This window comes from Peromyscus californicus, unplaced genomic scaffold (assembly GCF_007827085.1).
Source record: "Peromyscus californicus insignis strain IS unplaced genomic scaffold, ASM782708v3 Scaffold_19__1_contigs__length_69161282, whole genome shotgun sequence".
Lineage (NCBI taxonomy): Eukaryota > Metazoa > Chordata > Mammalia > Rodentia > Cricetidae > Peromyscus > Peromyscus californicus.
The window spans coordinates 6,556,464-6,576,807 of record NW_026294491.1 but is presented as its reverse complement, the minus strand read 5'-3'; the positions used below and the strand labels follow the sequence as shown (position 1 = coordinate 6,576,807).

The 20,344-nt window shown below is 53.9% G+C and overlaps 1 protein-coding gene across 3 annotated transcripts in view; it reads left to right on the top strand.

The window, feature by feature from the left end:
- Mdga1 (MAM domain containing glycosylphosphatidylinositol anchor 1) overlaps positions 1 to 20,344 on the top strand; it is a 61,278-nt gene that overhangs the window by 33,113 nt on the left and 7,821 nt on the right. For all 3 annotated transcript variants that reach the window (XM_052744482.1, XM_052744481.1, XM_052744484.1), the window contains exons 3-14: positions 3,853 to 4,027; positions 5,836 to 6,032; positions 6,808 to 6,940; positions 7,147 to 7,416; positions 9,125 to 9,454; positions 13,001 to 13,297; positions 13,719 to 14,015; positions 15,453 to 15,604; positions 16,412 to 16,589; positions 16,791 to 16,814; positions 17,754 to 17,906; positions 18,256 to 18,390. In XM_052744482.1, the coding sequence (XP_052600442.1) occupies positions 3,853 to 4,027; positions 5,836 to 6,032; positions 6,808 to 6,940; positions 7,147 to 7,416; positions 9,125 to 9,454; positions 13,001 to 13,297; positions 13,719 to 14,015; positions 15,453 to 15,604; positions 16,412 to 16,589; positions 16,791 to 16,814; positions 17,754 to 17,906; positions 18,256 to 18,390 (2,341 nt within the window). The remainder of the gene's footprint in view (positions 1 to 3,852; positions 4,028 to 5,835; positions 6,033 to 6,807; positions 6,941 to 7,146; positions 7,417 to 9,124; positions 9,455 to 13,000; positions 13,298 to 13,718; positions 14,016 to 15,452; positions 15,605 to 16,411; positions 16,590 to 16,790; positions 16,815 to 17,753; positions 17,907 to 18,255; positions 18,391 to 20,344) is intronic.

Sequence of the window (20,344 nt, the reverse complement as noted above, 5' to 3'; positions counted from 1 at the left end):
CTAAAGCCTCCGTCACAGCTCACTCCTGCTCAAAGGTTTGTTTGGCATTGCCCACAGTGCAGCTGCGTTTCTGTGGACCTTGGTGTCACGTGCGGTGACGGCAGTGGGGATGTGGCCGGTGAGGCTAGGGAGGAAGCTGCCAGGCTACGCTGACCATCTGTGTATGTGTCCCATAGGTGACCACTGGAGGCCATGGCTGGGTGACAGGGTCTCAGGGGACCCAGACAGGCCTCAGATCTGCCACATAGACAAGGATAACTGAACTTCTGAGCTTCCTGCTTGTCCGTATGCCATGCTGGCATCACAGACATGAGTTACCACACCCAGTTTGTGCGGGGCTGGGGCTCGAACCCGGGCTTTGGTGCATGCTGAGCTAGGCAAGCACCCCCTGTCTTCCTGTTTTTGTTAATGGTTTCATTGCTCGCCCTGTCGGACAAGCTCGCATATTTGATTTTGCCTTGTCTCCTCCACAGTTGGCCAGACTCTTGTCTCCAGTCCTGTCCCTGGACCACTGTAGTAGATTGAAATTGATCTCCCAGGCTCTTTGCTTCCACTGGAATGAACACCCCCAAATCTGCTCCATTACCTCTCTCCCCCTAACTTAGCAACTACCAATGGCTCCCCACTGTTTACTCAAGCCCCTGGGGTGCAACTGGAGACTTTTTGTATCCTGGCCCCCACTTGCCCCTGCACACCCGTGTCCTGGCCATATGGGGCCCCTGTCATTCTCCAGATACGCCCTATCCATTCTGCTTCTGTCACTACGGTGTCCTCTCCCCAGCTGCCTCCTTCCCTGCCTGCTTCCTTACAGTGACACTGAGCATCTGTCATGTTCCAAACATAGTTGATGGGTGTCCAAGATGCTGGGGCACCTAACCATCGGGGGAGCAAGGAGTGAGCCTCAAGGCCCTTGCCTGCCAAGGTCGGGACAGAGGAGTGGGCAGACACAGAGCTCATGGGTTCAAAGAAGAAGCAAGAGCATGGGCGCGCTAGGGCCTGCGACCCAGAGGGAGTCTACACAGAAGGGGAAGCCGCAAACCCAAGTTTTTGTTGCCACTCAAGCAACCAGTGACTTGAGGATAAGTTGTTGGGCAGGGGGGAAGGGGTGATTTAGAGAGCTAGCCAGCTGAAAAAAGATGCAGGTCTAGGGATATAGCTCAGCAAATGGAACTCTTATCTAGCGTGGGCTCTGGGTTCTATCCCCAGTGCTACAAAATAAGGCGTGGAGGTGCACACCTATTAACCCAGAGCTTTGGAGATGGAGTCCAGAGGATCTGGAGTTCAAAGTCATCCTCGGGAATATATCAAGTTCATGGCCAGCCAGGGCTGTACCTGAGATCCTGTTCAAAAATAAAAAAGAGGCTCTCTCCAGGTGGTGATATCTGGCTTCTGTAGGGAGCTGTGGAACAGACAGATGGGAGCCAAGCAGTTTGAGTCCTCAGGGTGGTCACAGACTTTGGGTGCTCTGCCTTTCTGATGTGCAGATGCTGTCCACTATAGGCCCCCGGAATATTCTGGGTTCTTTAAATCTAAGCAAAAGTTATGAATGAGCAAGCCTCTGTTCTTTGTGCTTTTGGTTTGCTTTCCAAGGAATAATTAATCCTGTAGCTAATTACTAGGATACAAAAGTCTCCTCTGGGAACAAGAAGAAATGGAAAGCTGCTTTCCCCCAGAGTATGGGAGAAACAGAGAAAGGCATCTGAAGAACATTTGAGGGGGTGGGGGGGCAGTTTTAAAGCTGTCAGGTGTCATCTACTAGAAAGCCAGTGGAAGACACTGTATATTATATGGCCCAGCTGTGTGACCTCCCAAATTAGTGGGATTTTAAGTCAACTAAGAAGAACAAATGAATCGAGAGGGGTTTTTAAAAGGGATTTTTCCCCCCTGGGTGCCAGCCACAGTGAGCAGAAGCTGAGGAGCCTGGGTTTACACACACCTCAGGAGGAGGTGTGTGCCCATATACACACAGCAAGTAGGCCCAAGGCCCACGGGAAGCCCACGGAGGCCGTGTTGCCATCGCTGCGACAAAATGCCTGAGAAAGTCTCCCAAAGCATGCCCCTACTGTGACAAACTTCTTCAAACTAGTTCCCGTAAGCTGCATGCCATCAAATCTGAACCCATCGATAATCCACCTCCCCAAAGCCCATTGACGAGCAGCAAAGCCTTGAACACGCGAACCTTCTGAGGACACTATATATCCAAACCACAGCAAGGCTACAGCCCCGTCCAGGACTAGGAGCTGATGTGGCTACAGAACAGGAGCTTCTGCCTATGACGGGGACCAGAAGCCTGTGCCCAGAGTCACAGCAGGGTACCGACACCCAAGAGAAAGCAGAACCCTTCTTGCTCCACGTCTTGATCAGTTTGATGTGGGAAAGAACAAACAGAAATCATAGGATTAAAAGCAGTAGTCTTTTCTTAAAAAAAAAAAAAAAAAAAAAAAAAGCCTTAATACCTCAGAGATAGCTAAAGAGAAAATGAGTAAATTGGGTGATAGATCTGAGGACGTTAGACACAAGTCTGGAGAAGCAATAGAAATTATGAAAGAGGGGTTTGAGGATGTAGCACAATTAGTAGCATGCCTAGCACATGTGAGGCCCAGGGTTTGACCCCAGCACTGTATTAAGGGACATGGTGCTACACTCACGTGATACCGGCCACTGTGGAGGTAGAGGCAGAAGAATCAGGAGTTCAAAGTTATCTGTCAGTTACATAGCATTTGAACCCAACCTGAGATAAGAAAAAAAAATCTCTAACTCCAGTTCCAGTGGATCCAACAATCCTCTTCTGGCTTCCAAAGGAGGCATGCACATTGTACACAGAAATAAACGAGACAAACAAAACAAAACAAAAAAAACCTACCCAAACAAAAAATCCAAGTTTTGAATAGTATGCTAAGATCCACATAGACAAATTAAGATAAAGGCATAGAGCATCAACGATTAACCAAGAGCACTATTAATAATAGAAATTGTTGAGTGACTAATGTATCCGAGGCACCGCATTTAAGTGCTTCCCTTCCTAAGCCTCATAACTTGCAAAGTAGGCATTATGCTATATTAGTTATTGTTGACTGGCAAACACTTCAAAACTCAGGGGCTTGGAGCCTGGAACCCTTCCTGTCTCCCGGTGCCAGCGGCAGGAATCCAGCAGCGACTGATTCCGGCGCAGGGTCTCTCACAAGACTGTGTGGTTGGGTGCCAGTCATCAGCGCATGCCTGAGGCTGGAGAACTCTCTGCAGAGGGAAGAGGGCGGCTGACCGCTTCTCCTGGGCTCCTCTCCACAGGACTGCTTAGGGCAGAAGAGCAGATCGAGGCCATGGTGGAAATCAGTTTTCATTCGCTCTCGTAGACCCTCTCCTGCTGAAGTCCATGGGCCACACAGACCCTCCCTAGAACAGTGGGCGGGGCCTACAGAAGAGAGTGAAGCCCATCTTTGGAGACTGGCTTCCGGTACAGCTCTTTCAAATCCAAGAGTGTGAGCTTGAGGTTTGAGTAACCTATGAGGTCACTAAGCTAAGAAGTGGATTAACACACATCGTTTATTCAGTTAACAGGCTTCCCAGCGCTGAGTATACACTTACCGAACCCTCGGTTAACTCTAGGCAACTTAGTTGGGCAGGCTCCTGACTTAGAGTCTCCTCCCTCTGATCTTGACCTCTGCCCAGAAACTCTCCTCACTGTGGTGTCCTGAGGGAGCTCATCTGTGCCTTCCTGCCACTTGTTTGGGTCAGGCCTGGGTTCACTCTCTCCTGTGCCTTGGAAAGCATGGGGCACGCAGGGGACGCCTGTGCAGGGCCCTCAGGCCTCTACACCAACCTCAAGGCGGTGACTCGCCCCCCCCTCCCCAGGTGCGGTGGACCAAGACTGCTGGCAGCGCCTCTGACAAGTTCCAGGAGACGTCCGTGTTCAACGAGACGCTGCGGATCGAGCGCATTGCCCGCACGCAGGGCGGCCGCTACTACTGCAAGGCGGAGAACGGGGTGGGAGTGCCGGCCATCAAGTCCATCCGCGTGGATGTGCAGTGTGAGTGGAGGCCCTGTACCCTGACAGTCCGGACCCCGACAGGGGACAGCTCCCGATCCCTCAGGGGTGGGGAAAGGGTAGGATGGGGAAGTGGAGGACCAAGGAGGCTTCTCTTTGGGAATGCACCGCTGTATCTCCCTAAACCTTTTTCTCATTCCCATGTCGCCCTCCTCCCATGGACCTTGATGGCACCCTTTAAAGTGGACAGGGCATGCTGGATTATATTTCTTCCACGGAAGAGGAAAAGCAAGGTACCAGAGCAGGACAGTTTTCTATGTGAATTGAGGACACAAGGAGAGTTCTGGGCTTTTCCTCTCCACCACCCTGTGCAACTGTGGACCCCCAGTCACAGCCCTGGCAGGACACTAGACTCTCTGAGGACAGTTTAGGATTGTATTTATTTATGTAGTGTGTGTGTGTGTGTGTGTGTGTGTGTGTGTGTGTGTGTGTGTGTGTGTGTGTGTCAGAGAGGGTCTCAGGACAGCTTGCAGGAGCGTGTTCTCCCCTACCTCCTGGGTCTTGGGGACCAGTGGGAGGTGCTTTTACCCACTGAGCCATGAGGCAGGCAGGATCCCTGTGAGTTCGAGGCCAGCCTGGTCTACAAAACAAGTTCCAGGACAGCCAGGGCTACATAGAGAAACCCTGTCTCAAAAGACCAGAAACAAACAAAGAAACCCTGCTGATCCCTGGGCTCAACTTCCACTTGCAGAAGTTCTTACGTGTGTGACAGGGAATGTGGCCTGACATCAAGGATGCTCTTAAGCCACCAGTCAATAACTGTTTCCATCTGCACATGAGTAAGCATCACTGGTTTCAAGGCGTAGTGTGCTTTGAAGGAGCTAGGCTAGGGCCGGTCCAGCCTGTGGTCCAGAGACCATACGCACCCTACAATGGCCGTAAATACAGCCTGGCACAAAATACCAAACTCGCTCAAAACACTAGTAGATTTGTTTTTTTCTTTCCTGTCACTTGATTTTGCAGTTCTTAGTTATGAATTATCTAGATGAAAACATCATGTTCCACTGTCAAAATGTAGGCAATTCCCTTACACCCTTTTCCAGACAGTAACACCCCAGAGACAATCACCACCCACGAGGGGTTCCAGGCATTGCGTTAAAAAGAAATTTCAGGTTGAGATGTGGCCCAGTGGGTAGAGTGCTTGCTGAGCATGCCAAAGGCCCTGGGTGTGATGTCCCACACTGCATAAATTGATGTGGTGGTGTACGCCTGTGAGACCCAAGCGTGGGCAGTGGAGGCAAGAGTATCACAAGTTCAAGGTCAGCCTCAACTCCATGGTGAGTTCCAGGCCAGCCTGGGATAGGTGAGACCCTGTCTCAAAACCAAAACTAAAACAAAACAAAACTCAAAAAAGCAACCACAGGAAAAAAAAATCTCCATATCGTTTAACTGGAGCTGAATGCCGCCCATCTGGTCTGATTCGTCAGTGAGGAAACTGAGGCCCAGAAAGAAAAGGAACTTAGGCAGTCACTCTATAAACTCACAGCCAATGAGGGAGCTGAGCTTAGCTTTCAGTTTGTCTCCAGTGTATGGCTGCCTGTTCCATCCTGTGAGAGGTGTAGAGCTAGAGGCCCCACTCAGGTCCCTGGGAAAGAAGGACAGATGCTAGGGAGCCCTGGAAGCCATTAGATCCAGTCCCCTGCGTCCAACAGCGTGGTTGAGCTTGCGGAAGTGAAGGCAGGCATCAGCTTCCGGTGTCTTTTGAGAGTGGCTCTGCTCTCCCCAAGGGCTACAAGGCGCCTGAGTCCCTGGGGGCGCCTCATCTTGACTTAGGGCTGCTGTCCTTGCAGACTTGGATGAGCCCGTGCTGACGGTACACCAGACAGTGAGCGACGTCCGAGGCAACTTCTACCAGGAGAAGACGGTGTTCCTACGCTGCACCGTCAGCTCCAACCCACCCGCCCGCTTCATCTGGAAGAGGGGCTCCGACACCCTCTCCCACAGCCAGGACAATGGGGTTGACATCTACGAGCCTCTCTACACCCAGGTCAGGATGGGCAAGCTGGCTTCTCACACTCTCGTACCCCACGAGGGTACCCCAAAAAGGGGCTGAAGCCTGGCGGCCCAGACTCCTGGAGACTGGCGCCTGATCTCAACAATTCAGTGCCTTGGTGGGAGACACCTGTTCTAGAGTTCACATAGCCTGGGGTGAAAGGTCAGAGAGCAGAGAGGTCAGAGGCCAGAGGGAGTTCCAGACAGGGGAGTCCCCAAAGGCAACATATTCCCCCAGAGCATGGCTGGATAGGAAAAAACATCCAAAGGACAAGCAGACCATCTGTGCCTGCTGCTGTGGCTGAGATGGGGACCCATGAGCGGATGCTACAGGAGTTGGGGTGGAAAGGCCTCTCGGTCCTATACCTCCCCGCATGCGGTTCCAAGGGATGGAGATAAAGCCATTCTGCCAGGGAGGGCTTTCCAAAGTGACTGTCAGCCAAGGCCTTATGTGGCCTGTGGGCCGGTCCCGTGCTGTGTGGGTTACAAGCCACAACGGTATTCCCTGCTCACGCCTCCTCTTCCCCAGAAGGAAATAACACGGAGGCCTAATCCTGGACAGTGTGCGCCAGGGCTGCCTCTGCCCCGGAGAGGCCCGTGGAAGCACTGCCAGGGGCATGGCGGCTTCCTAGGGGAAGAGGTACGGGTAGGGATTGAGGCGGTAAGAATTAGAGTAGGTATTGCCTGTGGACTGTGGTGTAGATGAATGAATGTGGGGGACCCCATGAGACCCAAGCAAGTCCTTACTCCAGTGATCCACTGCCACCCAGGGGGAAACAAAGGTCTTGAAGCTGAAGAACCTGCGGCCCCAAGACTACGCCAGCTACACCTGCCAGGTGTCCGTGCGTAACGTGTGTGGCATCCCCGATAAGGCCATCACCTTCCGGCTCACCAACACCACAGGTACTGGCGCAGCCCCGCCCGCACCTACTTGGACCCGCTCCCCACCCTACTGCCCAGATCTTCCTCTCCAACATCCGTGCCTGGGTTTCTCTCGTCCCTGCCAGAGTGTCCCTGGCCTCTCCCCCTACCCAGGTTTCTCTGTCCCCTCATCCCCCTCTCATTTAGCCCTGGAAGTCTCCTGAGACCCAACCTCCTTGTCCCCTCAGCACCGCCAGCCTTGAAGCTGTCTGTGAACGAAACTCTGGTGGTGAACCCCGGGGAGAACGTGACAGTGCGGTGTCTACTGACGGGCGGCGACCCTCTGCCCCAGCTGCACTGGTCCCACGGACCCGGCCCGCTGCCCCTGGGTGCTCTGGCTCAGGGTGGGACCCTCAGCATCCCTTCGGTGCAGGCCCGGGACTCTGGCTACTACAACTGTACAGCCACCAACAACGTAGGCAACCCAGCCAAGAAGACGGTCAACCTGCTGGTGCGATGTACGTGACGTGACCCGGAGGGGTTGGTGGGAAGTTGTGCGGTGAACGGGGTCTCTGTCCTTTCTTCTTCTTCTTCTTCTTCTTCTTCTTCTTCTTCTTCTTCTTCTTCTTCTTCTTCTTCTTCTTCTTCTTCTTCTTCCTCCTCCTCCTCCTCCTCCTCCTCCTCCTCCTCCTCCTCCTCCTCCTCCTCTTCATCTCCTCCTCCTCTTCTTCTTTGATTGTGCAGTGCTAGGGTCTTCTTTTTTTTTTAAGACCCAAACTTTCAGGTCATGATGGCACAGGCCTGACATCCCAGCACTTGAGAGGTGGAGGCAGAAAGATTCAAGATGAAAGGTCATCCTTGGCTACATAGGAAGTCCAAGGCTAGCCTGGGCTGCCTGAGACCCAGTCTCAAAAAACAAAAACATGGACTGGAAAGATGGCTCAGCAGTTAAGAGCACTTGCTACTCTTACAGAGGACCTGAATTCAGTTCCAAGCACCCACACTGTGGCTTACAAACACCTGTAATTCCAGTTCCAAGGGAGAAGACCTTCTTCTGGCTTCCATGGGCACTGTGCACACACTTGGAGCACATATATACATGTAGGCAAATGCTCATACACATTTAAAATAAATTTTTAAAAGAACAAACAAGAAAAAAAAAGAAAAAGAAAAAGACCCAGGCTTATTCCCAGCCCTTGAGGCTTGAAAGTCAAGTACAGGTGTTGACAAACATGACTGAGCTCCTCAGACTGGCCTCCGAGCTCGTCTCTCGATGACCAGTCTCTTCCCGAGTCTCCCCTCAGCAAGAAGCCGGTTCTCTTCAATTTGACTCGGATTGAGAAATAGATGAACAAGACTGGAGTTCTCTGACCCCAGCTTTCTCTTCCGCAGCACACTCCCCATCAAAGATGAGCTGTCTCCACCTGATCCCACTTGACCTTGAACCCCTGGGGTGGTGAGATCTTCCTGGACATTTGTAGCTGTGGTGTCGCCTCTCAGGGTGGCTCTGCAGCCTGCCTTGTCCAGCCCAGTGCTGATCTCCAAGTCACTGTACCAGTGCCCTGCCAAGTTAGCGCCTCACTTAGTAAGGGACTTTAACTGACTTCAAACAAGACCCACATTTTAAAAAACATCCAGACCCTTGTTCTCTGAGCCACGTGATGTTGTGCAATTGCATGCAAGATCATCGTGTTGGCTTTTTATGATCAAAAAAAAAAAATCACAGTCTTGTAAAAAATCAGACAGTACAAAAGGTGGGGAAAGTGATGAATTGCTCCTCTGTTTCCTTATGATCTATGCTGGATGGAGCAGCTATCAAGTCTCATGTTTCCCTTCTTTATCAGTACTTTGTATACGCAAGGTTGAAAACACAAATGAAAACAAAGCAGTGTGTGGTCAAGAAGGCTTTGAGGGTACAAGTCAGACCGGCTGAGCCCCAGTTCCGTCCAGAGACAGTGGGATGGGTTAGATGCACTGGTCCATGTGTGACGCCTGGGCCAGCCCCTCTCACTGATGGAGTGTGCTCATTAATAATGCCTGGAGTCAGCTCCCATCTCGCTTTTCTGCAGAGAGCTCTTCAGAGCTACTGAAACACCTCTGGGCCATTGCAACCATTTCCAGACAGGGCTGGGGTATCGCCAATATGAGAGGAGAAGCTGGGGTGGGACACGGACGCCCATCCTTGGGTCAGCCCCAGCCCTTCCTCCGCTCCCCATCTCCTTGCAGCCTTGAAGAATGCCACATTCCAGATCACCCCCGACGTGATCAAAGAGAGCGAGAACATTCAACTCGGCCAGGACCTGAAGCTTTCATGCCACGTGGATGCGGTGCCCCAGGAGAAGGTGGCCTACCAGTGGTTCAAAAACGGAAAGCCGGCACGCATGTCCAAGCGGCTGTTGGTGACCCGCAATGACCCTGAGCTGCCCGCCGTCACCAGCAGCCTGGAGCTCATCGACCTGCACTTCAGTGACTATGGCACTTATTTGTGCTTGGCTTCTTTCCCGGGATCACCGGTGCCTGACCTCAGCGTTGAGGTCAACATCTCCTCCGAGACAGGTGGGGCCATTGGGAGCTGGGGGGATGCTGGGAAGGCCCAAAATGGGGGGAGGTGTGGGGGGACCCAGCAATTTGCAAGTGGATGTCTAATGGGAAGAGGACACCATTTGTTCATGCCACACACACACATGTTGGGTCCCTGTCATAGCCAGGCTCCGTGACAGGCCTTCGGGCAGAGTGCTGGGAAGAGGAGATGCTGTGTTCCTTGAACGTGATGGGAAGATGAACTTATTCCAGACAGTTCATGAAGAAACGTATCACTGAAAACTGTAATGTGGATGAGATCTGAGGGAGGAGCAAGATTTTGCTAAGCAAAAGAAAGCCAGGGAGACCACAGAACGAGCATATGCAAAATCACCACAGTGGGAGAGCACACTGGTCATCTGGAGGGTGGAAGAGAGACAGTAGCTAGGAGAGCGGAATGGTACAAGCTCAGAGAGGCCACCCCGCGGACCTCTCAGCCATGGAGGTCAGGTGCCAGCAGGGTTGGGCTCCCTGGCTGGCTGGTGGCATCTTCTCCCTGTTCATATCTGTGTCCTAGACCGGATTAGGGGAGATCCCACTGACTTCAGCCTTCAGAGGCCTGCCTCCAATACAGTCACATTTTGTTCGTACACTGGCATTAGGATGACAATATATGGATTTTGAGGGGACAGAATGCATCTTATGACGGGCCATGGTGAAGAGTCAGGTCTTTATTCTTATAATAATTATGATAATACTATGAGTTGATAATAGGAAATCGAGCATTCACTGTGTGTTCTTATGAGCGTATGATTTCTTCATTCACCTCTGTGACTCATTTTATGGGGTGGCAGGGTTTTGGGTTTTTTTTTTTTCATTATTTTACTCATTTATTTTGTGTGACTATGCATGTGTAGACATGTTCTGTGGTACACGTGGGAAGCCAGAGGACAGCTTGCCGGAGTTGGTTCTTTCCACCATGTGGGTCCCAGAGATCAAACCCAGGTGGTCAGGTTTGGCAGCAAGTGCCTTTACCGCGGAGTTACCTCACCGGCCGGTTGGGGGTAGCAATTTATCTTCTCATTTTACTGAGGAAGAAGCGTGCCTTAGAAACTTGAGTTTGAGAAACTTAGCAAGCAGTGGAGCTGGGGTGAGAGCCCAGGCAGGGGCACTGTAGGAGGACATGAGGCTGGAGGATGGTTTTTGGGAGAGGGCTCCAGGACCTTCTCCTGAGAAGCCAGCTGAACTTGGCTGGCGAGCCGCGTGACCAACCAATACAATGACAACTCTAATCGTTATGAATATTTCCTCCCTTGGCACTTAAGCTCTGTCCTCAATTTCTCTCGGCGGGCAATTAGACCCAGTGGCCTCAGAGGACCCTCTGCACACAGGGAAACCCAGTGCGTGGAGAGCCCAGAAGAGGCTTCTAAAAGGAGATGGCCTTCAGTAGGACCTCAGAGTGGATCGGAACTCCACCAAGACCACAGAATCATTTTGCAGAGTACCTTGTGCAAAGCTGTGGGAAGCTAAGACCCAGACTCCAGCACGGGCAGCCCCTTCCTCAGAACTGGCTGTCTGGACAGGGGACCTAGGGCTGTTAGGAGAAGGGAGAAGGCAGGGAAAATGCTGGAACTCTTGCCTAGGAGGCAAAAGAGGGGTCTGTACAGGAGATGCTAGTGAAGGAAAGCCAGGCTGCCTAGGAAGCCAGAGGCAGCTTTCTCCAGGAGGTGTGTTCCACGTGAGTCTTGGAGGGGGCTGTGGGCTCTGCCAGGTGAGGACATAAACCCAGAAGGGGTACAGCAAGAAGAAAGAACACAGGGTTGCACAGTGTAGGAGACTAGGTGTGTCTCGGGGTAGGTGAGAGGATTCCTCACAAAGTTGAGTCATGCAGCTGGGACACGACAGGGCACAGATGGGAGTTGAGGCTGGGGAATGATGGAGGCCAGAGTCTGAGGGCCCTCTCCCCAGAGCCCGAGTACAGAGCTTTAACCTGAGGGCACATGGGAAGGGGGTCTCTTCATCCTGGGGGGCCTGGAAGGCTTCAGAGCTAGGAAGTTTCTGACCGAGGGAAGAGGCCTTCGGCTGATTCTGCATTTGGCTCACAGGTCGGATGCCTGGAGCACAGAAGCCTTGTAAACGCCTCTGGGAACGATTTAAACCCGAGGTGGGGGGGGGGGGGGGAATGAATGAACCGGCTCCAAAATACAAAGAGAAAGCCGTGGAACAGAGGCCAATAGATGAGCAAATGTTGGCAGGGCACGATGTATATAAACTGGATAACTGGACCCTCGCCTGGTTTCTATAGTTATTTACAAATAATTGCTCCATATTTAATTATATTTAATGTTCAATATTTGACATTTAATGATGAAATGTTTGATGTGGGTTAAGACCCAGGGAGGTCTTCTCAAAACCCTTCATTTGGCAGTGTGTTGGGGTGGAGTGGGTTCAGCTGTGAATAAGAGAACTCTAATTAACAGTGAATTAAGCGTGTGGGGTGTGTGTGTGTGTGACTCAGTCACTGTGCCACTGGCTGAGCATGTATACGGCCCAGGCTCCGGCTCCGGCTCCATCCTGAGCGCCGCCACACACAGGCTACACGTCTGTGGCTTCATCATGTGAAGGTCGGCTGGTGAGTCGGCTGGTTTAGGATAGCGGTCTCCGAAAGTCCTCAGGACTCCAGGTGCCAAGTCCTTCTTGTCACCTCCTCCATGATGGCAGTTCCACCTGCAGCCAGTGATCTGCCTTATGACCTGCAGCCCGTTATTTTCTTTAATATCCCATTGGTCGGTATTTATTCAGAGGCATGCTGGGAAATGTAGTCTTTAGTCTGGATGGCGCGCCCTTCTGAAACCAAGTGTCCTTATTATTTTGGAAGAAGGGCTGCAGGATGTCGGGAGATAGACTTAACGTGGTGTGCTGATACTGTAGGCAAGAAAAGCTGGAGAGATGGCTCAGTGGTGAAAGGCACTTGCTGCTCTTGTAAAGGACGGAAGTTTGATTCCCAACATCCCTGTTGGAAATCCAGGGTGGCTCACAACCCTCTGTAACTGCAGTTCCCACGGATCCGGTGCCCTTGATCTTTGGGCAGTGCATGCACGTGTACACACACATGCATATACACATAAATACATATCCAAATAAATCTCAAAGGGACGAAGGGCTAGAAGTAGAAGGGCTGGGAAGGGAGAGGTTCAAAGTGCTTGAGAGTTTGAAGCAGGAGGATGAGTTTAAAGCTAGCCTCGGCTACATAGCAAGTTCAAGGCCAGCTACAAGGGTGGCCTACAAGAGATCCTTTCTCACCCTCTCGCACGTGCAAGAAAAAAAAAAAAAGAAAAGAAAAAGAAAAGGCAGGACACCCCTGTATGAATGTTAGGGAAGTGGAATGGTTAGGCTGACTGCATGGCTCTTTCTGAACGGGAGAGCCTGAAGTGGAGATGATTGGGGAAGGCCACTGCACACTGTGCTCTGGACATTCCGAGGGACCGTGGGACCCACGGGCTGGACACGGGGGATAGGCAGAGCCCCACTTCGGAGACCAGGGGTCCCTAACTCCGTCCACCCCTCTCCACCCTCCTCCAGTGCCGCCCACCATCAGTGTGCCCAAGGGCCGCTCCGTGGTGACGGTGCGCGAGGGCTCTCCTGCCGAGCTCCAGTGTGAAGTGCGCGGCAAGCCCCGGCCGCCGGTGCTGTGGTCTCGCGTGGACAAGGAGGCCGCCCTGCTGCCCTCAGGGCTGGCCCTGGAAGAGACTCCGGATGGGAAGCTGCGGCTGGAGCGCGTGAGCCGCGACATGAGCGGCACCTACCGCTGCCAGACGGCTCGCTACAATGGCTTCAACGTACGATCCCGGGAGGCTCAGGTGCAGCTGACGGTGCACTGTGAGTCCCCTCCCCAGACACCCAGCCCAGGCCAACCCCACCCCTCCACCTACTGCTTGCACACCCCAAAAACTCTTTGACGATCTCTCCGCGAGGCCCAGAGAAGTTAAGTAATTTGCCTCAGTTTGCATAACAAGGCTTGGATCTGAACTAGGTCTGGAGACAGTTCTCCAAGCTCCGTGGCTGTGCGGTCTTTGGTTACAGTGTTGGTCGAGGGACCCACTGAGGCACAACCAGCGGCCCAGTCTGGGAAGCATGGCTGAAGGGGACGGCCCGCAGGCAGTCTGAGCCTGGCTGTTGTATGAATGAGTTGCGCGTGTGTATCAGGTCCTGAGATGCTCCCAGGCCAGGGTCACGGGACTAGGGGGGACAAATAAGCCTCCTCCTCCACGGTCCTACTGACCGCAGCCCTGGTCCCCAGTCCCGCCAGAGGTGGAGCCCAGTTCCCAGGACGTGCGCCAGGCGCTGGGCCGGCCGGTGCTCCTGCGCTGCTCGCTCCTGCGCGGCAGCCCCCAGCGCATCGCCTCGGCCGTGTGGCGCTTCAAAGGACAGCTGCTGCCCCCGCCGCCTGTCGTCCCCGCCGCCGCCGCCGCCGCCGCCGAGGCCACCGATCACGCCGAGCTGCGCCTGGACGCCCTGACCCGTGACAGCAGCGGCAGCTACGAGTGCAGCGTCTCCAACGACGTGGGCTCAGCTACCTGCCTCTTCCAGGTCTCCGGTGAGCGTCCGGTCGGCCCCGCCCCCGCCTCCCCGACCCCGCCCACCTGGGGCCAGGCTCCGGCCCCTGCGGCCCTGCCACGCCTGGCTGGGCATCTCTTCCCATCTAGTTCCTGCAGTCTTAGGCATTCGTCCTTCCAAGACCTGCCCGTGCCAGGTGTAGACCTCGCCCCGTGGAGCCCAGATCCAATCTTTGACCGCCTCACGAAGGCCTGTCCCCTCAAGATCACGCCCCCCCCACCCCAAGGCTCCTGGCTGGTGACCGGTCCCTTTCTCTGGCCTCCTACAGCCATGCCCCTTTCAAATCCAGTCTCTGCAAACACCAGACTTAGACCCCTTCAGCTTCATCCAGCCCTGTGCTCCTGTCCCTCTAACCCTGCTTACACTCAAAACTTAGGTCCAGTCCCATCCCAGCCATAACTCTAGCCCTTCCTCCATGGTCCTTGGCCTCAGAGATTGTGAATGGGGACAACCACTGGGTACCCCGCTTATAGCTTGGGGGTAGAAGATGCCCCTAAAAAGCTGGGGAATGTAGGGGTGAGGCTGGGCTAGCCAGAGCACAAGTGCCCCAGCCCTCCTCCCCCTCCTCCCCCTCCTCCCCCTCCTCCCCCTCCTCCCCCTCCTCCCAGCCAGCTGCCACCCTAGAGACGCAGGCTGTCGGGTGCTCAGACATCCTTCTCAACCGCTCTTTTGCATCAGGCCTCTCCTTAGGAGCCCACAGGGCTGCTGATGGGCCAGGACGGGGGACAGAAAGGCATGGCGGGGGTTGCTGAAAGGGTGGAGGGCAATAGCCAGGCTGTCTGCGTGGCCAGCGGTCTCTCATTTCTCCTCTCCATTTTGAGGGCCTCCTTCCTGCCAGATCTGGTGGCCGTGAGCCTGGGAGACCTGTGTGCCGGTTCCCTGGCACCCCCAGTTTCCTCAATAGCGCCTCCGAGGCACTGGGCTGCCCCCTACGACTCTCGCACTACTCGGTCCCCTCAAATGGCAGGGCCAGACCTCCCGGGCCTCTCCCCACCCACTCAACTTTGCCAGCCAGAGGCCCCGGTGACATTTCCCACCTCCTTCCCTCCCCCTGTTCTCCCGTTCTCCCTGTCTCCTCACCTTCTGACCTCCACCTACCATTTCTTCCTTTCCTCTCTATATGCCTGACCCTTATCTCTACCAACCTTCTTCCTCTGTTTCTTCCTTGGCCTTTCCTCGATATTCTCACCAACATCCCCTCTTGGGATTTACAATCGCCCCTCCCCCTCCATCGCCACCCCCCACCTCACCTGCATCCTCCCCATCCCCTCTCCTCCCAACGCCAACTCTCCTCACACAACCCCTTTCTCTTTGTTGCCCCCCCCACCTCTGACCCCCCCCTTTCCCATGGTTCCTCTCTCCGTGTCTCTCCCCCCTCCACCCTCCACGGCCCCATGCCCCCTCCCTGCCCTCTCAGCCAAAGCCTACAGCCCGGAGTTTTACTTCGACACCCCCAACCCCACCCGCAGCCACAAGCTGTCCAAGAACTACTCCTATGTGCTACAGTGGACGCAGAGGGAGCCGGACGCCGTGGACCCCGTGCTCAACTACAGACTCAGCATCCGCCAGGTGGGCCAGGGCTTGAGGCATGGGCAAGGGGGTGTGGTACGGTGGCGGGTCCTAGAAATAGGGACAGGGAGGAGTTCCCGGACACAGCCCCTCCTGTCTGGGTAACTTTTCTGAGGCAGAGGAAGAGTCCAGATGTAGCAGGCAGAGCTGGGAGCCTCTGAGCACACTGTGCCCTCTATACTGTCCCTGGGTACGCCTGAGAACCAGACACAAGATGGCTGGGTGCAGGGCAAGGCCAGTGTGGCTCATAGAACGAGCATCCACTCTGGTGTCCAGGGGAGGGCAGGGTCTCTGTGGAGCAGAGCCTGGGTCCGTGAGCTCCTCTCATGCTGCCTGGTCCAATCTATGTGGTCCAGCCAAGAGGCAGTAGTGGGAGGGGAAGACAGGCCCTTGGGAACAGGGCCTGGGGTCGGGGGCAGCTTCTAAAGAGTTTAGTAAGCTTACAGCTCTTTTGACCCTCATTTGCTTATCTGTGAAGTGGGATAATGTTACTATTTTATCTTAGAGGATTGTTGTTTTGAGTATTAGGTGAGTTGTGATGCGTAAGCACGTTATAGTGCCCAGGACACACTAATTGTCCCTTACCTGTTGCTATGGTATACCGCGATATATCCTTGTTAGTACAGTGGCATCCTGGTTGGGGGCCTGGAACAGCAAACTGTTCCATCTCAAAGACGGGGAAACCCAGGGCCTGATGTCCCCAGCTCTTGGCTCTTTCTGCTCCCCGGAAGTATTCCAGGGCCTGTGCTGCCCCTCCAGGGGAGGCTATGGCCTGCTGAGCATCTGGGAATTCTCCTGTATCCACAGTTGAACCAGCACAATGCCATGGTCAAGGCCATCCCTGTGCGGCGTGTGGAGAAGGGGCAGCTGCTGGAGTACATCCTGACTGACCTTCGTGTGCCCCACAGCTATGAGATCCGCCTCACACCCTACACCACCTTTGGGGCTGGAGACATGGCGTCCCGAATCATCCACTACACAGAGCGTAGGTGGTGGTGGTGGCGGCAGACCTGGCGGTGGCAGGGTGGGCCCATCGCCTATACCCCTCCTACACAGCCCTTGAGCTTGGAGCACCCCGTTGGTCCCCAGTCCTGGCTCCGAAGACCCTTCCCCACTGACCCCCAGCCTGGGCACACTTTGCACAGCCATACACCTCAGTTCTCACTTGGTTTTTTTGCTTTTTCAGCCATCAACTCGCCCAACCTATCAGGTGAGACCCCGGTCCTTCACTTCCCCCACCCTTTAGGGACACAGAGGCTCTCCTGATGGGATATAGAGACCTTAAGAGATACTCAGAGAAAGAATAACTTCTTCCAGTGTTTCCCTGGAGAAGGGCCAGCAACAGAGGATGGGGCTGGAGACGCTTTGCAATCAGAGTTTATTCCGGGGCTCAAAGACTGCACGCTGGTGGAGGGCACTGTCCGCCAAAGTAATGGGAAAGTCGGGCTTCCTGGTTTCATCTGTTTCTGCAGTAAAATTCCCTAAACAAAAAGCACCTTAGGGTAGACAGGGAGCAAGGGTGCTAACCTGTGCTGCTGGGCTTCTGCAAGGGACCTCTGTAGAGAACCAAGGGTGTCTGAGTCTGAAGAGGTGCATTGTTATTTCTTTATTTTCCCAGCTTCTGACAGAAATATGCTCTTTAATGATGAACGTAGACAACAAGCCACAGCAGAATAATCAGCACCTGTTACTCTGTCATCCGCAGACACCCCGTGTTTCCCCGTCGCCTTACAGTTGTTGCAGACATCTGTAAATGTCATTTCCATTCATTAGTATTGCAGAACCACGGTAGTTATTAGACCTAACACTAGATCTTGTGATTTAATTATATAATAAAGAGGCCCTGTTATTATAGAACAGATTACAAGAATATTTTGACAACTGTATTTCAATATAATTGATTTCCTTTGAAGTCCCTGTGCATTTTATTTTATGTGTCTAGAATCATTATTCTGGAAGGAACTCTTAAACCAGAAGGCTGAAGTTCTGTTCCTGAATAAATTTGGTCCTGCCCCCACTGCCTGATCTCTCTGGCCCAGAAGTCCAGGACCCATTGTTTAGCTGATTTAAAGTTGGCTTAGGGATGTTAAGGGGAGGGCAAAGATAGACAAGGGGGGTATTTGTCTCACCCCCTGTGCCCTCCACACAGACAACACCTGTCACTTCGAGGATGAGAAGATCTGTGGTTACACCCAGGATCTGACAGACAACTTTGACTGGACTCGGCAGAATGCTCTTACCCAGAATCCCAAGCGTTCTCCTAATACTGGCCCCCCTACTGATATCAGTGGCACCCCTGAAGGTGAGGACATGGCCTGTCGTTAGGAATAGAGGATGGCCTCTGGGAAGAATCTAGGCCTGTGGAGCCCCAGTCTGAGAGTGGAGGGAGACACATACGATCCTCGGGGACCCTCTGAGGGAGACATGCCCTGTCTGAAGGATCCCCAGTCTGAGGGCAACAGAACTCTGGCCTGATTGAAGATCAGAAAGGAAGAAATTGTCCGCAGAGCTGGGGACTTCTGAACTCAGTGGGGATGGGCTTGGCAGCTTGTGCTAGGTCTAAAGACCAAGCAGGGAGGAAATCAGCTAGACGGAGGCTGGGTGGCTGAGGAGAGGTTGCTAGCACACACACACACCCACTTTCACTGCAGGCTATTACATGTTCATTGAGACGTCCAGGCCCCGGGAGCTGGGGGACCGTGCCCGGTTGGTGAGTCCCCTGTACAATGCCAGCGCCAAGTTCTACTGCGTCTCTTTCTTCTACCACATGTATGGGAAACACATCGGTGAGTTGGAGACCACGATATTGACTGTGTGAGCTGGCTGGGGAGGGTAAGGGAGCCACAGAGAGCTCAGAGGACTTCCCAAGGAGGCCTACGCTTCTCAAGTTGGTTAACCTGGGAGTAGGGGTGGGGGAATTGTGGGCAAGTGGTGCTGAGGACGGAGACTGCAACTTAGCTGTTTTGGTTGTGTATCGACTGCTTGCCAGGTACTGGGGCCCATACAATTCAGAGAGCTTAAGCATTTCCTCAAGAATCTTAAAACACAGCGTTGGAAGGGTGTGTCTTCCAGAGCCGCGAGGGGAAGTACTGCTTCCTAAGTATGAGAGTGATGTAAGGACCACCAGATGGGGAGAGAGGGCAGGGAGAAGCATCACTTTTCATCCCTGGGCTCACCAGCACAGCCACCGCCGCCATGTGCCAGCATCAGTTGCTTTGATGCAGGAGACGGACAAGTCCCTGTCCTTCAGTCTAGGGGAACAGGCCAATCTGACCGCTAATGGCACCTGATAGGAGTGAGTGACCACTGTGGTAGTGGGAGGACAGTGCCAGGGCAGCAGATGACAAGGAACACCGGGTCTGTCTGGAGGCTGGGCCTGGGAGACCGCCGAGAACATGAAGACTGTTTCATGTGCTGTTTGACGCAGGGTGCGTGGCCATGCGTGCCTTTGATCCCAGCCCTGTTTGAGGCCTGGTCTACATAGCCAGTTCCAAGCCAGCCAGGACTAAATAGTGAGACCCTGTCTTAAAAAAAAAAAAAAAAAAAAGTTTTGTTTTGTTGTTGTTTTAACCTGCAGCAGAGCTAATGCATTTTACAGGGACCGAAAGTTATAAGAGTGCAGTAAATACCTCCCGCTCTTCCTGGTCCCGCCACCACCACGGAAGGCAGTGCACGGCGTCTCTCTCTCTCCCCACTGTTTTATACTCTGTTTTTATACTCAGCATCTCCCTCTGGACCATCCATCATCCTGGCAATTCTTCCTTATCAGTCCACCAAAGCTGCTTCGTTGCCCCTGTATGCCGCCCCCGCCCCTCCCGCCCCGCCCCGCACAGCAGAGGGAGTGACTTGAAGTTTCACCCAGGAGAAGTTCCCACATTGAGAGAGGAGGGTCATGCCGAATGGATGAGCCAGGATGGGGTGGGATAGGAGATTCCGCACTCCCGGAGCCCCCCCCACCCCCCACCCCAACCATCTGCACAGACCAGCACTGTGGCTGGGTCTGGACTCTGTGAGACGTTTCCCCTGGGGTGAGAAAGACGGGGACCCTGGCTGTGTGCCCCTGTTGGCACTGAGTTTCAGAGCAGTCAGTTCCTTCTGGATTCCCCAATCTTAGTGCTGAGCCACCCCAGCCCCCGGCAAATGGAGATGGTGGGTCACCGTCACCCCACCGTCAGAGTGGTCCTGGGCGTCCAGGTGTCCGGGGAGCAGATAGGGTATAAATCTAGGGGATTAGGGAGACAGACAGCCTGAGAGGACAGACACACAGACCTTGCTCTGGGCTTCCCAGGAGTGGAGCAGACACTAGCAGTAAAGTGATCGGGAGGCAGCTTTGAGGCCAGCTAAGGGGGACTCTCGTTGTCAGACCTATGGGTCAGGAGTGGGTTATTCCAGAGGTGAAACGCATCCCGCCCACAGACAGACAATCCAGCTGTGGAGAGACTCCATCCTGGATCATGCTTCTCCTCTGCCCGGGACCCTCTGACCCTTCCTGTAGCCATTTTCAGCTCTCCCATGCCGCGGACACAGCTCTGACCCCTCTCTGGCCCTGTTTGCTGCCAGCTGACACGGGCACCCCATCCCTTGCCTGACTACTCCAGGCACATTCCTGCCTCTGAGGGCTTTGCTCAGAGTGGTCTCTGGCCTGGAATGGCACTCCTTCCTTCGCTCAGGTCTCCGGGGGCAATCCTGACACAGCTGCCCTTCCCGTTCCTCGAAGTGGTTTTTGCTTTGCATGTGTGT